Raw genomic sequence first — 12909 nt, 5'->3', positions numbered from 1 at the left:
ACCATGAATAAACAAGCTACTGAGAAGATTCCTGCAAACATAAACACAGCAAACACAGTTTTTCCTGCTCTAACATGTCACAATCTCAGCTGTGAGAGTAAATCTATTCGGTGTGTGTCACCGGTTTCTTTCAGACAGTTAATACTGAGAGTTTTGTGCATCAAAACACGTCCAGTTATCACAACGAAGCCTCCACAGCACCACGAAACTTACCACTGACCGGTACGCTGAGCTGACGAGCATGAATTCACTCCCACAACTGTATCTCATGTTGCCTCCCGACTTGCAGCAGCACAGATGCACCGACATATATTTGCTAAAAGCTTCTATCTGTTTTCAGGCGGACAGCTTTATGACACGGTGTAAATCCTTCGCACAGTGAATCCTTTATTCCAAAAGATCCCTGAATGATTTGTTTGATCTGCATGAATCAAGATTTGTTATCAGCTAATAGAAACACTGCTTCACTTTTTTAATTTCTGCTGAGGGAAAAAAAAAACAATATATTAAATGTTATAAAAGAGGTTTTGCAGAAACATAAAGATATCATAGATGACACATTCAAATTTCTGAACAATGCATCTCTAAATTTACTTACAAAGTGATCAGCTTTGGATTATTTGCTCTGCTTTGGCTGAAGCTAAACTTTAAGACTGCGTGTGTTGAAGTCGAAGGTGAAACTTTATGATTATCTTGCTCCAGTAAGAATTAAATCTACAAATGATCTGTTCAACTTGAGAACCAGCATCCTCCTGTAACTGAAACTCCCTCAGAGTTCAGGACTGTGCCTCTTCCTAAAAGTTGCACGTCGGTGCCATCTGCTGGTCTGCGCGAGAAACATCATCAACTGTGTCGTCTTCAGATTGATTCAGAAGCAGGAGGGCATGTTGCTATGACGAAACTTTTATTTATGTCAAACTTAGAGACTTACACTTAAACTCTGGACAATCACGTGCGTGTGTCCAAAGATCTGTCAGAACGTCACATCTGAGCTCACTGAGTAGATGAATCCTTACAACAACGGGGTCAGTTCAGTTCCAGCCAGCGACCTTTGTTACATGTCATACGCTTGCTCCAGAAAAAATGAAGTAGACGAAAGCACAACGAATCATCATCGAGACAGTTATTACTTGTATTGGAATTGTAGCTTATGTAAAGACTGTCAGACACAAAGCTGCTGTGCAGTCAAGAAGAAAAACAAACAAAGGAAAATTCAAAGTCAGGTAGTGGAAGATCTTCACATTGTTTCTCAGAGATTGTTTAGAAAAGTCGAATAAGCATTGCCCCCCTTTTTTTTTTTTTTTTACATTCAGATATCAGTGCATTATGAATATTCCTGAATTCAATACAAAACGTTTAGAAAGTCGTATAATGCCACAGGTTTTCAAAACAAAAAAAAGAAGAAACGTGCTTTTCCTTCAGTAAACACAGCTACAACAGGTTTTCACTACTAAAAAAAAATGCCCATTTTAAAGGTTTGTTTTTTTTTTTTTTCCTCAGTGAGAGCTCGAGTTAGTTTTCTTGGCTCTCACCTTCCACCTGGACGCCTCTGTGCAGGGCCTTTACTGCTTGTTCAGTGCAGTAAATGGCACCAAAAAGTGGGATTATCTCATCCAATTGACAGCATTTAAGGGGTGCGTATAGTATTAAAGAAGGGGGTCGACCTTTTTTTAGTTTCGGTGTTGGGGGTTAGCAGCAGTGTGGAGGACAGTCCTTTACTCTGTGAACACCAGATGCCCTGAGAAGTAGCTGTCACTCAGCAGCCCGTTGGCTCCGTGTTTGGCCACCAGGAAGACCTCGTCACCCTTCGCAAGCTTGATGATGGCGGTGCCGCTGGCTGTGATGTGGCCTGTCTTCTGCGAGCTGGTGAACGAGTGCACAACCAGCTCGCCGTTACGCATCAGATCCACACTGGCGTCTTTGTCGTTGATGGCGCAGTTGAAGTGGAACTCATACACACCTGGATGCTCGCAGGTAAAAAGCCCCTTCTTGAGGTCGTAGCTGTTCTGGTCATTGTAGATGACAACACGGAAGGGAATGGGCTTGCCGGCCGGGGGGAAATTGTTGCCCAGGCGCATGGAGAAGGCTACTTTGGGTGTGCTGCTGGGAGGGACAGAACGGCCGACTCTACCTGCACGGGGAAAAAAATAATAATTATACCAACAGATCCTTCTCATCGTAGGCTGCATTTTCAAAATACCGTCTGCACTGATCTGCTTTGGTAAAATGTGTCAGAGACTCACCATCATCCTTCCATGGGCTGAGGTCAAAGGGAGAAATGTCCTTGCACTGGGTGTAACCGGAGCCCCGAGGCCGGTACTGGAAGGGTCTCGCGGGCACCTCAGTGACGCCAGTGTTGTCACAAACAATCCGGGCAAGTGATGTTTCCTTCAGGGACCTTCTCTGGGCCTCAGTGAAGACTCCCTCCTTCTCCCACCAAAGTCTGAAATTTGACAGTTCGGTGACAGTTAAAGCAAATGTAAAGGTGGCAGTGACACAAACATCTACATAATCTTGTAATTTAATGGGAAAAAAAAAAAATTACCGGTCTCCTTGGCGGATCCTCTGGAACTGGGTGGCGATCAGGCAGGCAAACAGGGGACCAACTCTTCCTCCAGGGACAAACGGCTCCGCAACTCCTGCCAACCACACGTCGATGTTGTCAGGAGTCCCATAGAGATCCAGAAGATTCTTGGCCAGATCCGTGTTGTTCATCACTTCAGCCAGCTGCTTCAGGTTTCGTGGTTCTGACAGCCCGCAGAATTTGCGCCATTTGTTGTAGCCTTAAAAAAGAGAAACACAGTGTGAAAAATGTTGCAATGCTTTGAATATTTGATTTGTAATCACTTGAAAAACACAAGACATTTCTGTGAAATTCATCCCAAACATAAAGGATTCGTAGAAGACTAAAATAAGTACCAGGGAGTCCATGGTCTCGGCCTCTCTGCATGTTGAGGGCGCCCAGATCCAGCGCCAGCTCAGCGGTGAATCTGAACAGCCTTTCTCTCAGCTCATCAGTCATCATGTGCTCCTGCGTGTTCAGCTTGGCCGGTCTGCCGATGAGCCCCCTCACGATTGGGTCCAAACCACCTGAGGCGATCAAGAGATGAAATAACTTAACTTTGACCAATTGCATTATATGTTTTGATAGAACTAACGAGCCACAGTTCTCGGCCATACCTTCAAAGACGACTCTCCACGGTGCGAAGAAGGCTTTGCTCAGCAATGGGCTGGGGAACTTCTGGTGTTCCTTGTACTGCTCATCAAGACGAAAAATGAAAGGCTGAACCATTAGATGGGCAAAGCGGTAGGCAGCAGTGGCGAACACATTGGAGATCCTTGGGTCCACCTCGTCATCATAACCAGGGTAGGCGCCAAGTTGCTTGGCAAGGACGTCCGGACCAACAATGTGGAGCAAATAGTCTCTGAAAGTGATAACCTGAAAGACAAAAAGAAGAGTTAACGGAGCCGTGCAGCGACGTGCTATTCGTTCCTTTGATCATCACCACAGCATCTTGAAAATCTCCCTGCAGCTGAGACTCTCTCTAACCTGGAAGTATGCTCCCATGATCTTGCGCGCCTCCTGGTAGATTCTCTCTCCGTTCCAGTGAGGGTTGAGTTTGCCGAGAGCGCGAGCCAGACGGTTGTGTTCACGCAGCCCCAGTGTGTGCAGAGAGGTCAGAGCAATGTTCTCGTTGGTTCGCTCGTCACCTTAAAAGTCACACAAAATGAGGGGGGGGGTGCAATGCTTAGACTCAATCTTACTCTTTTCTGTGTTGTACATAAGTGTTTTTTTTTTTTTTTGCTGAACGCTCACCAGCGACGAAGCAGGGCACCTCCTTGGCGCTCTTGTCATTAGTGATGCGAGCTCGTGTGGCGCACATGTTGGTACTCATTTCGCTGAAGGGCAGCAGCTCGCGGCCATTGTCAGTGAACTCTGTGTTGACCCTCAACAGTCCCTTATCAGAGGAGAGGTCCCGGAGTGAGCGAGCTTTGGCCTCATCTGACCCGTACACCTGGCCCGCATCTATGAAAGCTGTGAGCGTGTTCATCTGCTGGCGGACAGTGGCTGCACCGAAGAGGTGGCCAGTGTTGCCAGAACCGCAACTTGGTGCTGAGCGGAAGAAGGGGATGCACTCCTCTGAGTTTCTACCAAAGCGAGGGTCTTGCCTGGGAATCTGTTTGGGTGACAAGAAGTTAGCAGTTAGCAGTCAGTGTGTATTTGTGTATGTGTGTGTGTGTTTGGGCTTTAGATAGAGGTGACACACACCTCAATGGGGAAGCAGGGCTCTGTGCGATCGCAGCTCTTGTCACAGTCAATGCCGCTGCTGAAGGAGCGAATGACGGGAGAGTGAGGAGTGAAGGACAGGTCGTGGTCCGTCCACTGGCCAAAGATGGTGACCAGGTGAGTGTAGAGCGGGTCGTTCTCCACATCAGAGTTTGCTGTCCTCAGAATTTTGTTGGACACTTCTCTTACCTGCAGACAGGATGCAGACAATGAACACCTCGGTAACAAAAAAAGGATTTGTGCAAACTCCAAGTGTCTTTTCCGGCCATTTGCAGCGCAGCCAGTAAAGATGATATATTAAAGTATATTACCAGGGGAAGAACATGTCCGTTGATTTTCCTCTCGGGGTCCCAGCCAATAGCCTGCGCGATGTTATCCTGGTACTCGGCAGGGAGCCAGCGGGTGAAGGGTGTGTTCGAGGCTCCCCATCGGGTGTTCTGCCTGCGAGAGAGAAGAAAAAAAAAAATATTCACACTCTGTTTATCTTCTCTCTTTCTTACTTTGCATTTGTCAAATGTTTGAGGAGAAGGAAATATATTAAAAAGGAGCATGCATAACATCATAATCAGAGATTTGACTTAAATTCAAGATAGCTGTGCAGTTGTCCACACCCGCTCTCACACCTAGTTTTACTCATTTGTGAAATGCAACGAAAAGGTGCAATTTAATTGCCGACTCACTCGTTGTTGCAGACGCCGCTTGCGGTGCGAAACGTGTCTATGGAGAGCACCGTCGAGCAGGAAGGGGCACGATGTTGTGCAGAGCAGCCTGTCAGTTCAGTAATGAGCTGCAGATCCTCCTCCGAGAGCAGATCTGATTAACATAAACACAGAACAAGCAACTCAGCTGTGAGTGATTTGTAAATATTTGTAGGGACCGTTCATCAGTCAGAGCCATTTCTCGTTTCTTGCAGACTGTGTGGTTGTAATAACCCCTGAAGCCACCAAGGGGCCCTCACGAGGAAACACTGTGACGTTGTGGTGGCTCTGGATTGCCTCAAATCCAAAATTCTGTCCCGTTTGTCCTGGAAATTAGTATTAATCGATAAGAACGAGCTAAAACGAGAGCTGTCTGTGCTGTGACACTGACGCCTGAAGGGCAATTGCGGCATTTTGATGAGATGTGACTAATATTTAAAATCGTGCATCTTCTACCTTTCAATAAGGATAAAATTTCATCTATATTGTGAGGATGTGACTGTTATGCCCTGCAAAATATAGGAATAATTAGCACCTTTTATATCGAGTGCCTATCACCAATTTCAGATGCTTGCCTTGTAGTTTAAAAGGTGCAATACGCGAGAAATGGCCACGTTATGGAGTTGCAGAGTTGCAGTGTCCTTACAGAGGCGTTCGGGCCACTTGTTGGTCTTTATGTGGGTTACTGGGACCAGGTGAGCTCAGGTGTGAGTGGCTGTTAAACTGCCTGGGGAGGAAACTCAGAACAGCACTGAAGGTGGGTGATAAGGAATGTGTCAGGCCACCTCCTCTGTTCAAAGACCGTCATTCCAGTTCGATCATGTTTAGTTCCTTCTGGTGAAAAACACAGTGTTTCCTGTAGCGCTACTTCAGACTAAAAGGTTTTAAATTACTAAAATATAAGGGGGGGGTTATTGTGAAAAGTAATCGAAACTTTTTTGCAAATGAATTAGCTTCTTTGTTTGCAGCTCAGACTGGGACGAGTGCGTCATTGTTTTAAGACACACCTACAGTTACCTGCCGTTAAGTCCAAGCTGCGATGGAAAAGTACAAGATGTACCGAGCAGAGCCGGACCGGCAGATATAACAGACAAACGGTAAACGTCAAAACTAAAAAAAAAAAAAAAAATGTATCTTGTTCATTTTATAACTTTTCAAGTAAAATCTTGCATATTGCACCCCCAAGCCAATTTTCTAGGCCTCTGCTCGAAAACTGCATGATCCATAATAAAAATGAGCAAATCTCTGCAACCACAAGGTTTATTTGAATACTTTTGGTGTCACAGGAAAGGGAACACTTTGAGGATTTGTTGAGATGTGTAATTATCGGTGTATCGGTGTACTGCACACAGCAAAAAAAAAAAAAAATCAATTCTTTTTAGTACCTTATTTTTAAACTCTTTCCAATCATAGTACAATATGTGAACATGTTTGAATGAATATATGACTATATTATTTCATGATGAGTGCAGCAGTGGCTCTGTGGTTGTTCTGCATGTCTTAAAGTCCTCCAATTGGGGGACTTTGGGGTTTTAAGGGTTAAATGGACAATTTGAAAATAAATTTTTAAAAAAAAAAAGGTCAGTCACAAACTTCCAAAAAAGAAACTTCAACAGACGCACCTGTAGCGTTGACGGAGCGTTTCTGACGTCTCTCCAAAGACCTCTTGATCAGGATCACTGCGTTGTCCATGTAGTCGGCAGCACGCACGGCGGTGCGGCTCACCCCCGCAGGCTGCTTCAGCAACCGCAGGACGTGTGCGGGATTCAGCGCGTTCCTCCGGACGCGGTCGAGGCTCCTGTGTTGTGTGGAGAAATCAGATAAATGCAATTTTTTTTAATATATATATATATATATAATTAATTTATGCATTTGTTCGTTCAGTCGATGAGGAATGTTTGAACCAGTGGGACAGGTCGGAACACTCACTCTCGTCTGGAGTAGGTGTAAGCCGAGTCCACGTTGGCTTTTGCTGCCATCACCGCTCGTTCGATGACGCTCCGACTCAACCGCGATTCTGAAAAAAAGCGCACAACATTTAATTAATTTAACTTTTAACTCTCCAGTGTACTCTTAATAATGAAGGCGCACTTCTGACATGATACTTTTTTTTGTTTTGGGTTTCTTCCATGCGTCCAAAATATCCACTTAAAAAAAAAAAAAAAAAGGCCAAAAGTTTCATGGAGGGAATAATGAACGCATCTCGAGCTATTTGCAGGTGATGGAGGTCGCACTCACCAGCGTTCACCTGGCACTGCGAGCACAGGTAGAGGCCTGCAGCCAGCAGGAGCAGAAACCCGTTCATCTCTACAAGAAACACACACGCATGATCAGAAGCGATTTAACAAAAATAACTAATACTTTTAAGGGGGGGGACCCACAATCCAATCGTTTACATTATTATGGATCACAGCATATTGTCAGTATAGATGGTGCAGGAATAAATAAACAAACAGCATGTTGAAAGTTAAAAACCTGAAAAGTCCAAACCTGAAGCAGAACCAGAACCTCGTCTCCTCTGATGTTCTGTATCATCAGCTTGATGCAGCTCAACAGCCCTCACAGGTACCACCAATCCTTTTTAAGCGCGCAGGGTCAACGCGTCATTTGACGCCAGGAATTTGTTTTGCTCGGACTGTTGTCTCCTAATTCTTCTTCTTCTTCTTCTTCTTCTTCTTCTTCTTCCTCCCAGTTCCTCCTCCCTACAGTACCTGTCGAGCAACTCCTCGATGAACAAGGAAGCAGAAAGTCACAGAGAGGGTGAAAGGTTCCTGCAGATGGAGAGATCTCTTCCTTGTTTAAAATGAGATATTTATAGATACTACCAAAGAATAAAAGACGAGGAAGTTATCTGGAAAAATCCACCTGGAAAGAACATTTCTGCTTAGATATATATCCTACATTAAAACGTCCTGTATGTTGTTTTTAATGACACATTAATGTGGGTTTTTTTTCTTCTTTTATTTTGTAATTTTTTTTTATTTTCTGTGCACGAATTTTGAATTATCCCACATAAATCTTGTGTAATAAAATGCACACAGTCTCTCTGTGACTTTCACATGAACTACAGTTCATACAGAAAGATTCTGCATACAGTTAAAATCATGTTATCACCTGTTATTTCACTAATCTTTTATTTTGAACTTTCGCTGCAGTTGCTTTGAGTATATAAAGAATAAAAGTCATGCTAATATAAGATAATGTACTTTATTTTTAATTCTGTGGTCAGTTGAACTCCACAGCAGCGTTTTAAGATGCTAAATCAACCATAAGAAGCTGTTGAATGTCAGGTATGTGTCATATCTACCTGGACTGGAAAGGTTTGTGGGGGATTTTTCTGCTGACAGGACACACAATGGCATGAAACACATCGTGGCGTGAGTGTCGGAAAGAAAACCTTCCAGCACGAATGTTACGTCAACAAGTTGTAGACAAAAGTTAATCGTGAATCACTTATGACAGGTTGCCTGCAATAGTCAGGCCTCAACACCTGGGCGTCTTTATTAAACTCACCGAGTTTATGTGGTTTTAATGTACTCTAAAAATAAATAAATAAACAAAGAAATACATGGAATAGCCCTTAAAATACCATTTACATGAACAAATAATGTAAAAACCTCCAAAACAAGTAGCCTGTGCAAATAATGTGATTTATTCTGTGCTCAGATGTCACAAGTTTCTTTTTGTTTTGGGTGGTCAATAGGCGATAATAACACACACACACACACACACACACACTTGGAACAAATATTAATGACCCTTCGAGTTCATTTTGTATCAAGAAAAGTGTGTTTTGGACTAATATTAAAGTAATACTAGTATGCATGTGAGTGCACAACATAAAGATATATACGTTTAAGTATATGTAAGATTATTTTAGATTTTTAGATTTATAGATTGGATATATGGTTTAAAAGTGTAACTTGTTAAAGACGTTCTGGGAAAAACAGCTCAGACACCATGAAATGGTAAAGGTCACATTGATAACATCTCTATCTAGAGACAAAGCCACGTGCGTTTCCAGTTTACCTCGTGGTAAAAACTTTGTGTGGTAGTGAGTGAAGACACTAAGAATTTCTGCACACACAATTACACAAAACACAGTCAAAATAATGAATTATAAATATACATACGCACATTAAAAATCGACTGAATAAATAAATTAAAAATAGAGGATTAAAAATAAAAGGATAAATAAAAAGTTAAGAGGATAAAAGCACAATTATCCAAATCGCAGGCGTCTTTCATCCTCAGGTCGTTCATAAAATGTAAGAAAAGCATCAACATCTTCACATCTTTCTGTGTAAGTGTGTATGTGCAGCTGTACTGGCAGTAAAATGCTCACAAACCAGCCCAAAACATGCAACCAAATATGAACAAAATATATGTAAATCTACAGGGAATGCCCAGTGTCAACTACTACTTGGATAATAAACAAACACCTTGTCAGGGACAATCAAACTGAAACCTGCTTTTATGAGCTCTCAAGCTGACTTCCACGACATACCTTAAGGAACAAGCGGATTTATACCTGCTGGACCGGGATTTTGCCGGCGGTTCAGTCCCGTTCTGCTCTGTGCATTTAAACTTACTGTTGTGGATTAATAAGACTAAACGAGTCCGGACCGAGTCTGTTCCGGTCTGAGGAGATCCCGAGGACAACAAAGTGGAATCAGAATCTGTGGATGTTCCCCACGGCCCACCTCCCGAGTCGACGGACGCACCGGCAGGTCCAAAACCGGACTGAGGGTAAATAATGTCCGCCACGCTTTTTTGCGAACATTGCCGTCACGTTTGCTTTGTGTCTGGTGCAGGAAGAAACAGTAAAAATGGGCTTTTGTCACGAAAGTGTTTGGTTGATGAGCAACAGGAAGTTGTCTGAGGGACGCCAGCGGTGATACAGACAGCGACAGAGATGGCGAGTTTTGAGAGTTGAGAGATTTGTGACATATAGTGTGTTTGGAGTGTATAGTTAGTGTGTTATATAGTGTTTAGTGTGTAGTGTAGTCGTTTTTTTTGTGTTGTGAGTCAAAACAAGGAGGAGACTGCTGAATGTGGAACAGGCAGGGATGAGCTGAGGAGCCCTGAGCACTGCCTGCATTTAAATGTAAATAGTTACTTTGTAAATTTCAAAAACTTATGCACAAATGTTCGAAACGAAACAAAACAAATGTAGCAAACAACAATTTATACTTACATTATAACTAATGCAATTAGTTCATTAAACACATTGCAGCGTGTCAGGGACAGAATGAGTCAGAGTGAGAGTGAAACCAACCTGGGTGCCTTTCACCTCTGTTAAGTCTTCACAAAAGGGGGCGGCGTTACTTTCTGACTGGCTAGAAAGGAAACGCTCCAGGCTGCTTCCCATCATTAATTAGTAGTCAGTGCCAGCCTGCAAGACATCTCATTAATCCACTGACTAGCGTCCTGTGGTATCCTTCCACTTCAGTGCAATTACATGTTTTGCTTGTAACCAGCAGCTTGAGGACCTCTTTCCAGAACTGCTGGAAGTTTTTTTGACATTCCTCATTGCACTGAATGCAGTTGTTAGGAACTCTGGGATTAAAAGGAAATTTTTGATTTAAAAAAAAACAGCTGAGTGAAATGCAGCAGATGTGATACTGGCGTCACTCAGTTGACATCCACTCCAGGAAAATGAAACGTGAAATTTGACTTTTCACATTCTCTTAATTTCCACCTGTAAAATTAGGTGATAGGCATTTTATTTACATGTGGAGACAAAACTTGAAATCACATGAACTCTGCTTTATTGCCATACGGAGTAGAAGCCATAGATTGCCATGTGTGCAAAGAGAAGATGTTTTTTGTGATGAGGAATAAATTTTGGTAGGTGTCACATACATTTTGTGTGATATTTAATGTTATCTATTATGTTGTTCTTTCATTTCCTGTTGAAGTTACTTGTAAATTGCTTGTTTTCTTGTCTTGGATGCATTTTAAATCAGATTTGAGCAGTCAGGTCAGTGTTTGAGTTTTGTGTATGTCACACTATGTTAGCGTGTCTTTTCATGCTTCTTAGTGTCCAAATATTTTAAGATAATATTAAATTGGTGCTGTGTGTTTTAAAAAGCACATCCACAACTTCAACAACACGTCAGTCAAACAGTGCCAACATCACATCTGCTGTAGAAAAGAGGAGTGTGTGTCAGTTTGTTGTCTTCATTTGTTAGAGCTATTTATTTTAACATTTTTAACAAATGATGCTTGATATGACACTTGTGCACGAGTCACAGACATAATTCCATTTCTCCGCCGTAGCCTTTAATCACAGACAGAGGGGAACAGGGGAACAATAACTGTGAATAAAGTCATGGTTTCTTTTTCGCACTGTGCATATTTGACTGTAAAATAAAGAAGATTGACAAGTTGTCTGACTTGAGCTTAGACAGGATGCGCGTGTCTAGTCAACCAAGATTAGATCATGACGCAATTGAATACATTCTTCATGTTATCTATGCGGGAAGTTTTTTTTTCCCTAGACAACACAATTTCCTCCTCATTACAAAAGGTTTCCCCCCATTTACACCATGTTAATTTCAGTGTAGCCTCAAACCCTCATTGTGGCGGAAAGGTAGGAAATGTTTTACATATTTATTTTTGATCCCTTTAACCATCTCCCTGTCTTGGAATCTGCTTTTTGGTCCTACAAGCAACCCAGTATAAACCGTTCTATATGCTGTCATCTGACAATGCTGCCTGAAACATCCCATTACCTGTCTACCCTGTCTTCTCTGATTGGTCAGCTCAGACAAGCCGGAGCCAGCACCACTAAGAACAGCTGCTAGACATAAATCATGCAAATGTGTGACATGGTGATGTATCCTGATTTGACCGAATTAAAGGAGGGACAGCTGACGAGGCTTTTGAGGAGCAAAGTTTTCTGTGGGAGAGAGGAGCTTCTCTCATTCAAGACAATGTTGGGTCACTTAAGGCACTCCCAACATTTGAAGAGCCAGAGTTTAATTCGTTCTTTTAAAAGGTACCTTCTTGACCCTGGACACCACTTAACCTCAAAGAAACTGTGCATGAAATTTTTCCACCTCCCAAGTCCTCTCTTCAGAATGAAATCATGTGAAAGCATTGTGCATTTATGATTACATAAAGTATATACACTTATGAGTTTTTCAACATACTATATACTATATGTAACTTCTGTCACTAGGGGGCTCTCTATCAAACTTAAATGGAAGATGTTTGCCAAGTGTTTTTGTGAAAAATCTGGCAGAGGGGTGAGCAAAGACCCACTGTTCCACCACTAAGAGCCGGCTTGAGATTCTGGATTTAGAGCCAGACCCTCTGGAGAATAAACACCTGGAATCACTTCGGATTCTGCTTTGATCCAGAGCTGTTTACCACCCGGATGAGAGCTGAGAGATCACTTTTAAACTTAAGGGATTTAAAACTGGATTTACCTTCACTTAAGTTAATCGACCTGCAAACCAGCAGCAGCGATCCGAGGGGCTGGCATCATTTTGGGTGTTTTTATGCACTGTAATGTTGACTGTCATCTGCAGCTGGTGAGGGAATTGTACTTCAATTCATGACTAACATTACTGAAAGGAAAGGGTAAAGAAGAGAGAGAGAAACGGAGTCTTCTGTGAGTGTTGAATTCAGCCAGACACGCTGTTTGTGCTGTGCTCACCAGAGTTAGCTCGCGGCTAGCTTAAGGTAAAGTAAGCTGGCTGTTTGCAGCAGATAAATGCTGCATGACATTCCTGCTGTCAAACGTCCTTCACCGTTGATGTTTACACTGTTAAACAATCACCACAGGTTTTTTTTAGGGCCTGAGCAGGTCTTGACTTCCCTTAACTTTGTGGATGTCTTTGGGTTTGAACACTGTTGGAAACATTTGGGATGACACAAGTACGCAGCTCAAAACAGTACAGAACAAAGGTCGAG

The 12909-nt window shown here is 42.7% G+C and overlaps 1 protein-coding gene across 2 annotated transcripts; it reads right to left on the bottom strand.

Moving 5' to 3' along the window:
* On the bottom strand, positions 1 to 10355 carry LOC119019866 (eosinophil peroxidase-like). Of its 2 annotated transcripts, XM_037098800.1 has the most exons (15): positions 10265 to 10355; positions 7477 to 7711; positions 7225 to 7293; positions 6916 to 7003; positions 6609 to 6784; positions 4969 to 5101; positions 4600 to 4729; positions 4271 to 4477; positions 3818 to 4178; positions 3551 to 3711; positions 3181 to 3439; positions 2920 to 3090; positions 2546 to 2783; positions 2244 to 2443; positions 1716 to 2131 (listed from the first exon to the last, which is right to left on the bottom strand). In XM_037098800.1, exons 3-15 carry the CDS (start codon positions 7289 to 7291, stop codon positions 1716 to 1718), a joined length of 2607 nt encoding a protein of 868 aa, XP_036954695.1. In that variant the 5' UTR covers positions 7292 to 7293; positions 7477 to 7711; positions 10265 to 10355. The 2 variants fall into 2 exon arrangements, with proteins under 2 accessions (XP_036954696.1, XP_036954695.1); XM_037098801.1 differs by lacking the exons at positions 7477 to 7711; positions 10265 to 10355 and having other exon boundaries at positions 1 to 2131; positions 7225 to 7291.
* Between the last annotated feature and the right edge of the window lie 2554 nt (positions 10356 to 12909).

The sequence above is a fragment of the Acanthopagrus latus genome, chromosome 5 (genome assembly GCF_904848185.1).
Source record: "Acanthopagrus latus isolate v.2019 chromosome 5, fAcaLat1.1, whole genome shotgun sequence".
Taxonomy (NCBI): domain Eukaryota; kingdom Metazoa; phylum Chordata; class Actinopteri; order Spariformes; family Sparidae; genus Acanthopagrus; species Acanthopagrus latus.
Note: the sequence above shows the minus strand (reverse complement) of the source record. Positions and strands in the feature narration are given on the sequence as shown.

Bases quoted from the DNA above. Each gene is read 5' to 3' on its own strand.
- LOC119019866 (XM_037098800.1), bottom strand. From the start codon at position 7,291: ATGAACGGGTTTCTGCTCCTGCTGGCTGCAGGCCTCTACCTGTGCTCG. The intron at 5,102-6,608 runs GTGCGTCTGTTG...TATGTTAATCAG, and splicing joins ACGCTCCGTCAACGCTACAG to ATCTGCTCTCGGAGGAGGAT. The intron at 2,444-2,545 runs GTAATTTTTTTT...GTCAAATTTCAG, and splicing joins AGGATCCGCCAAGGAGACCG to ACTTTGGTGGGAGAAGGAGG.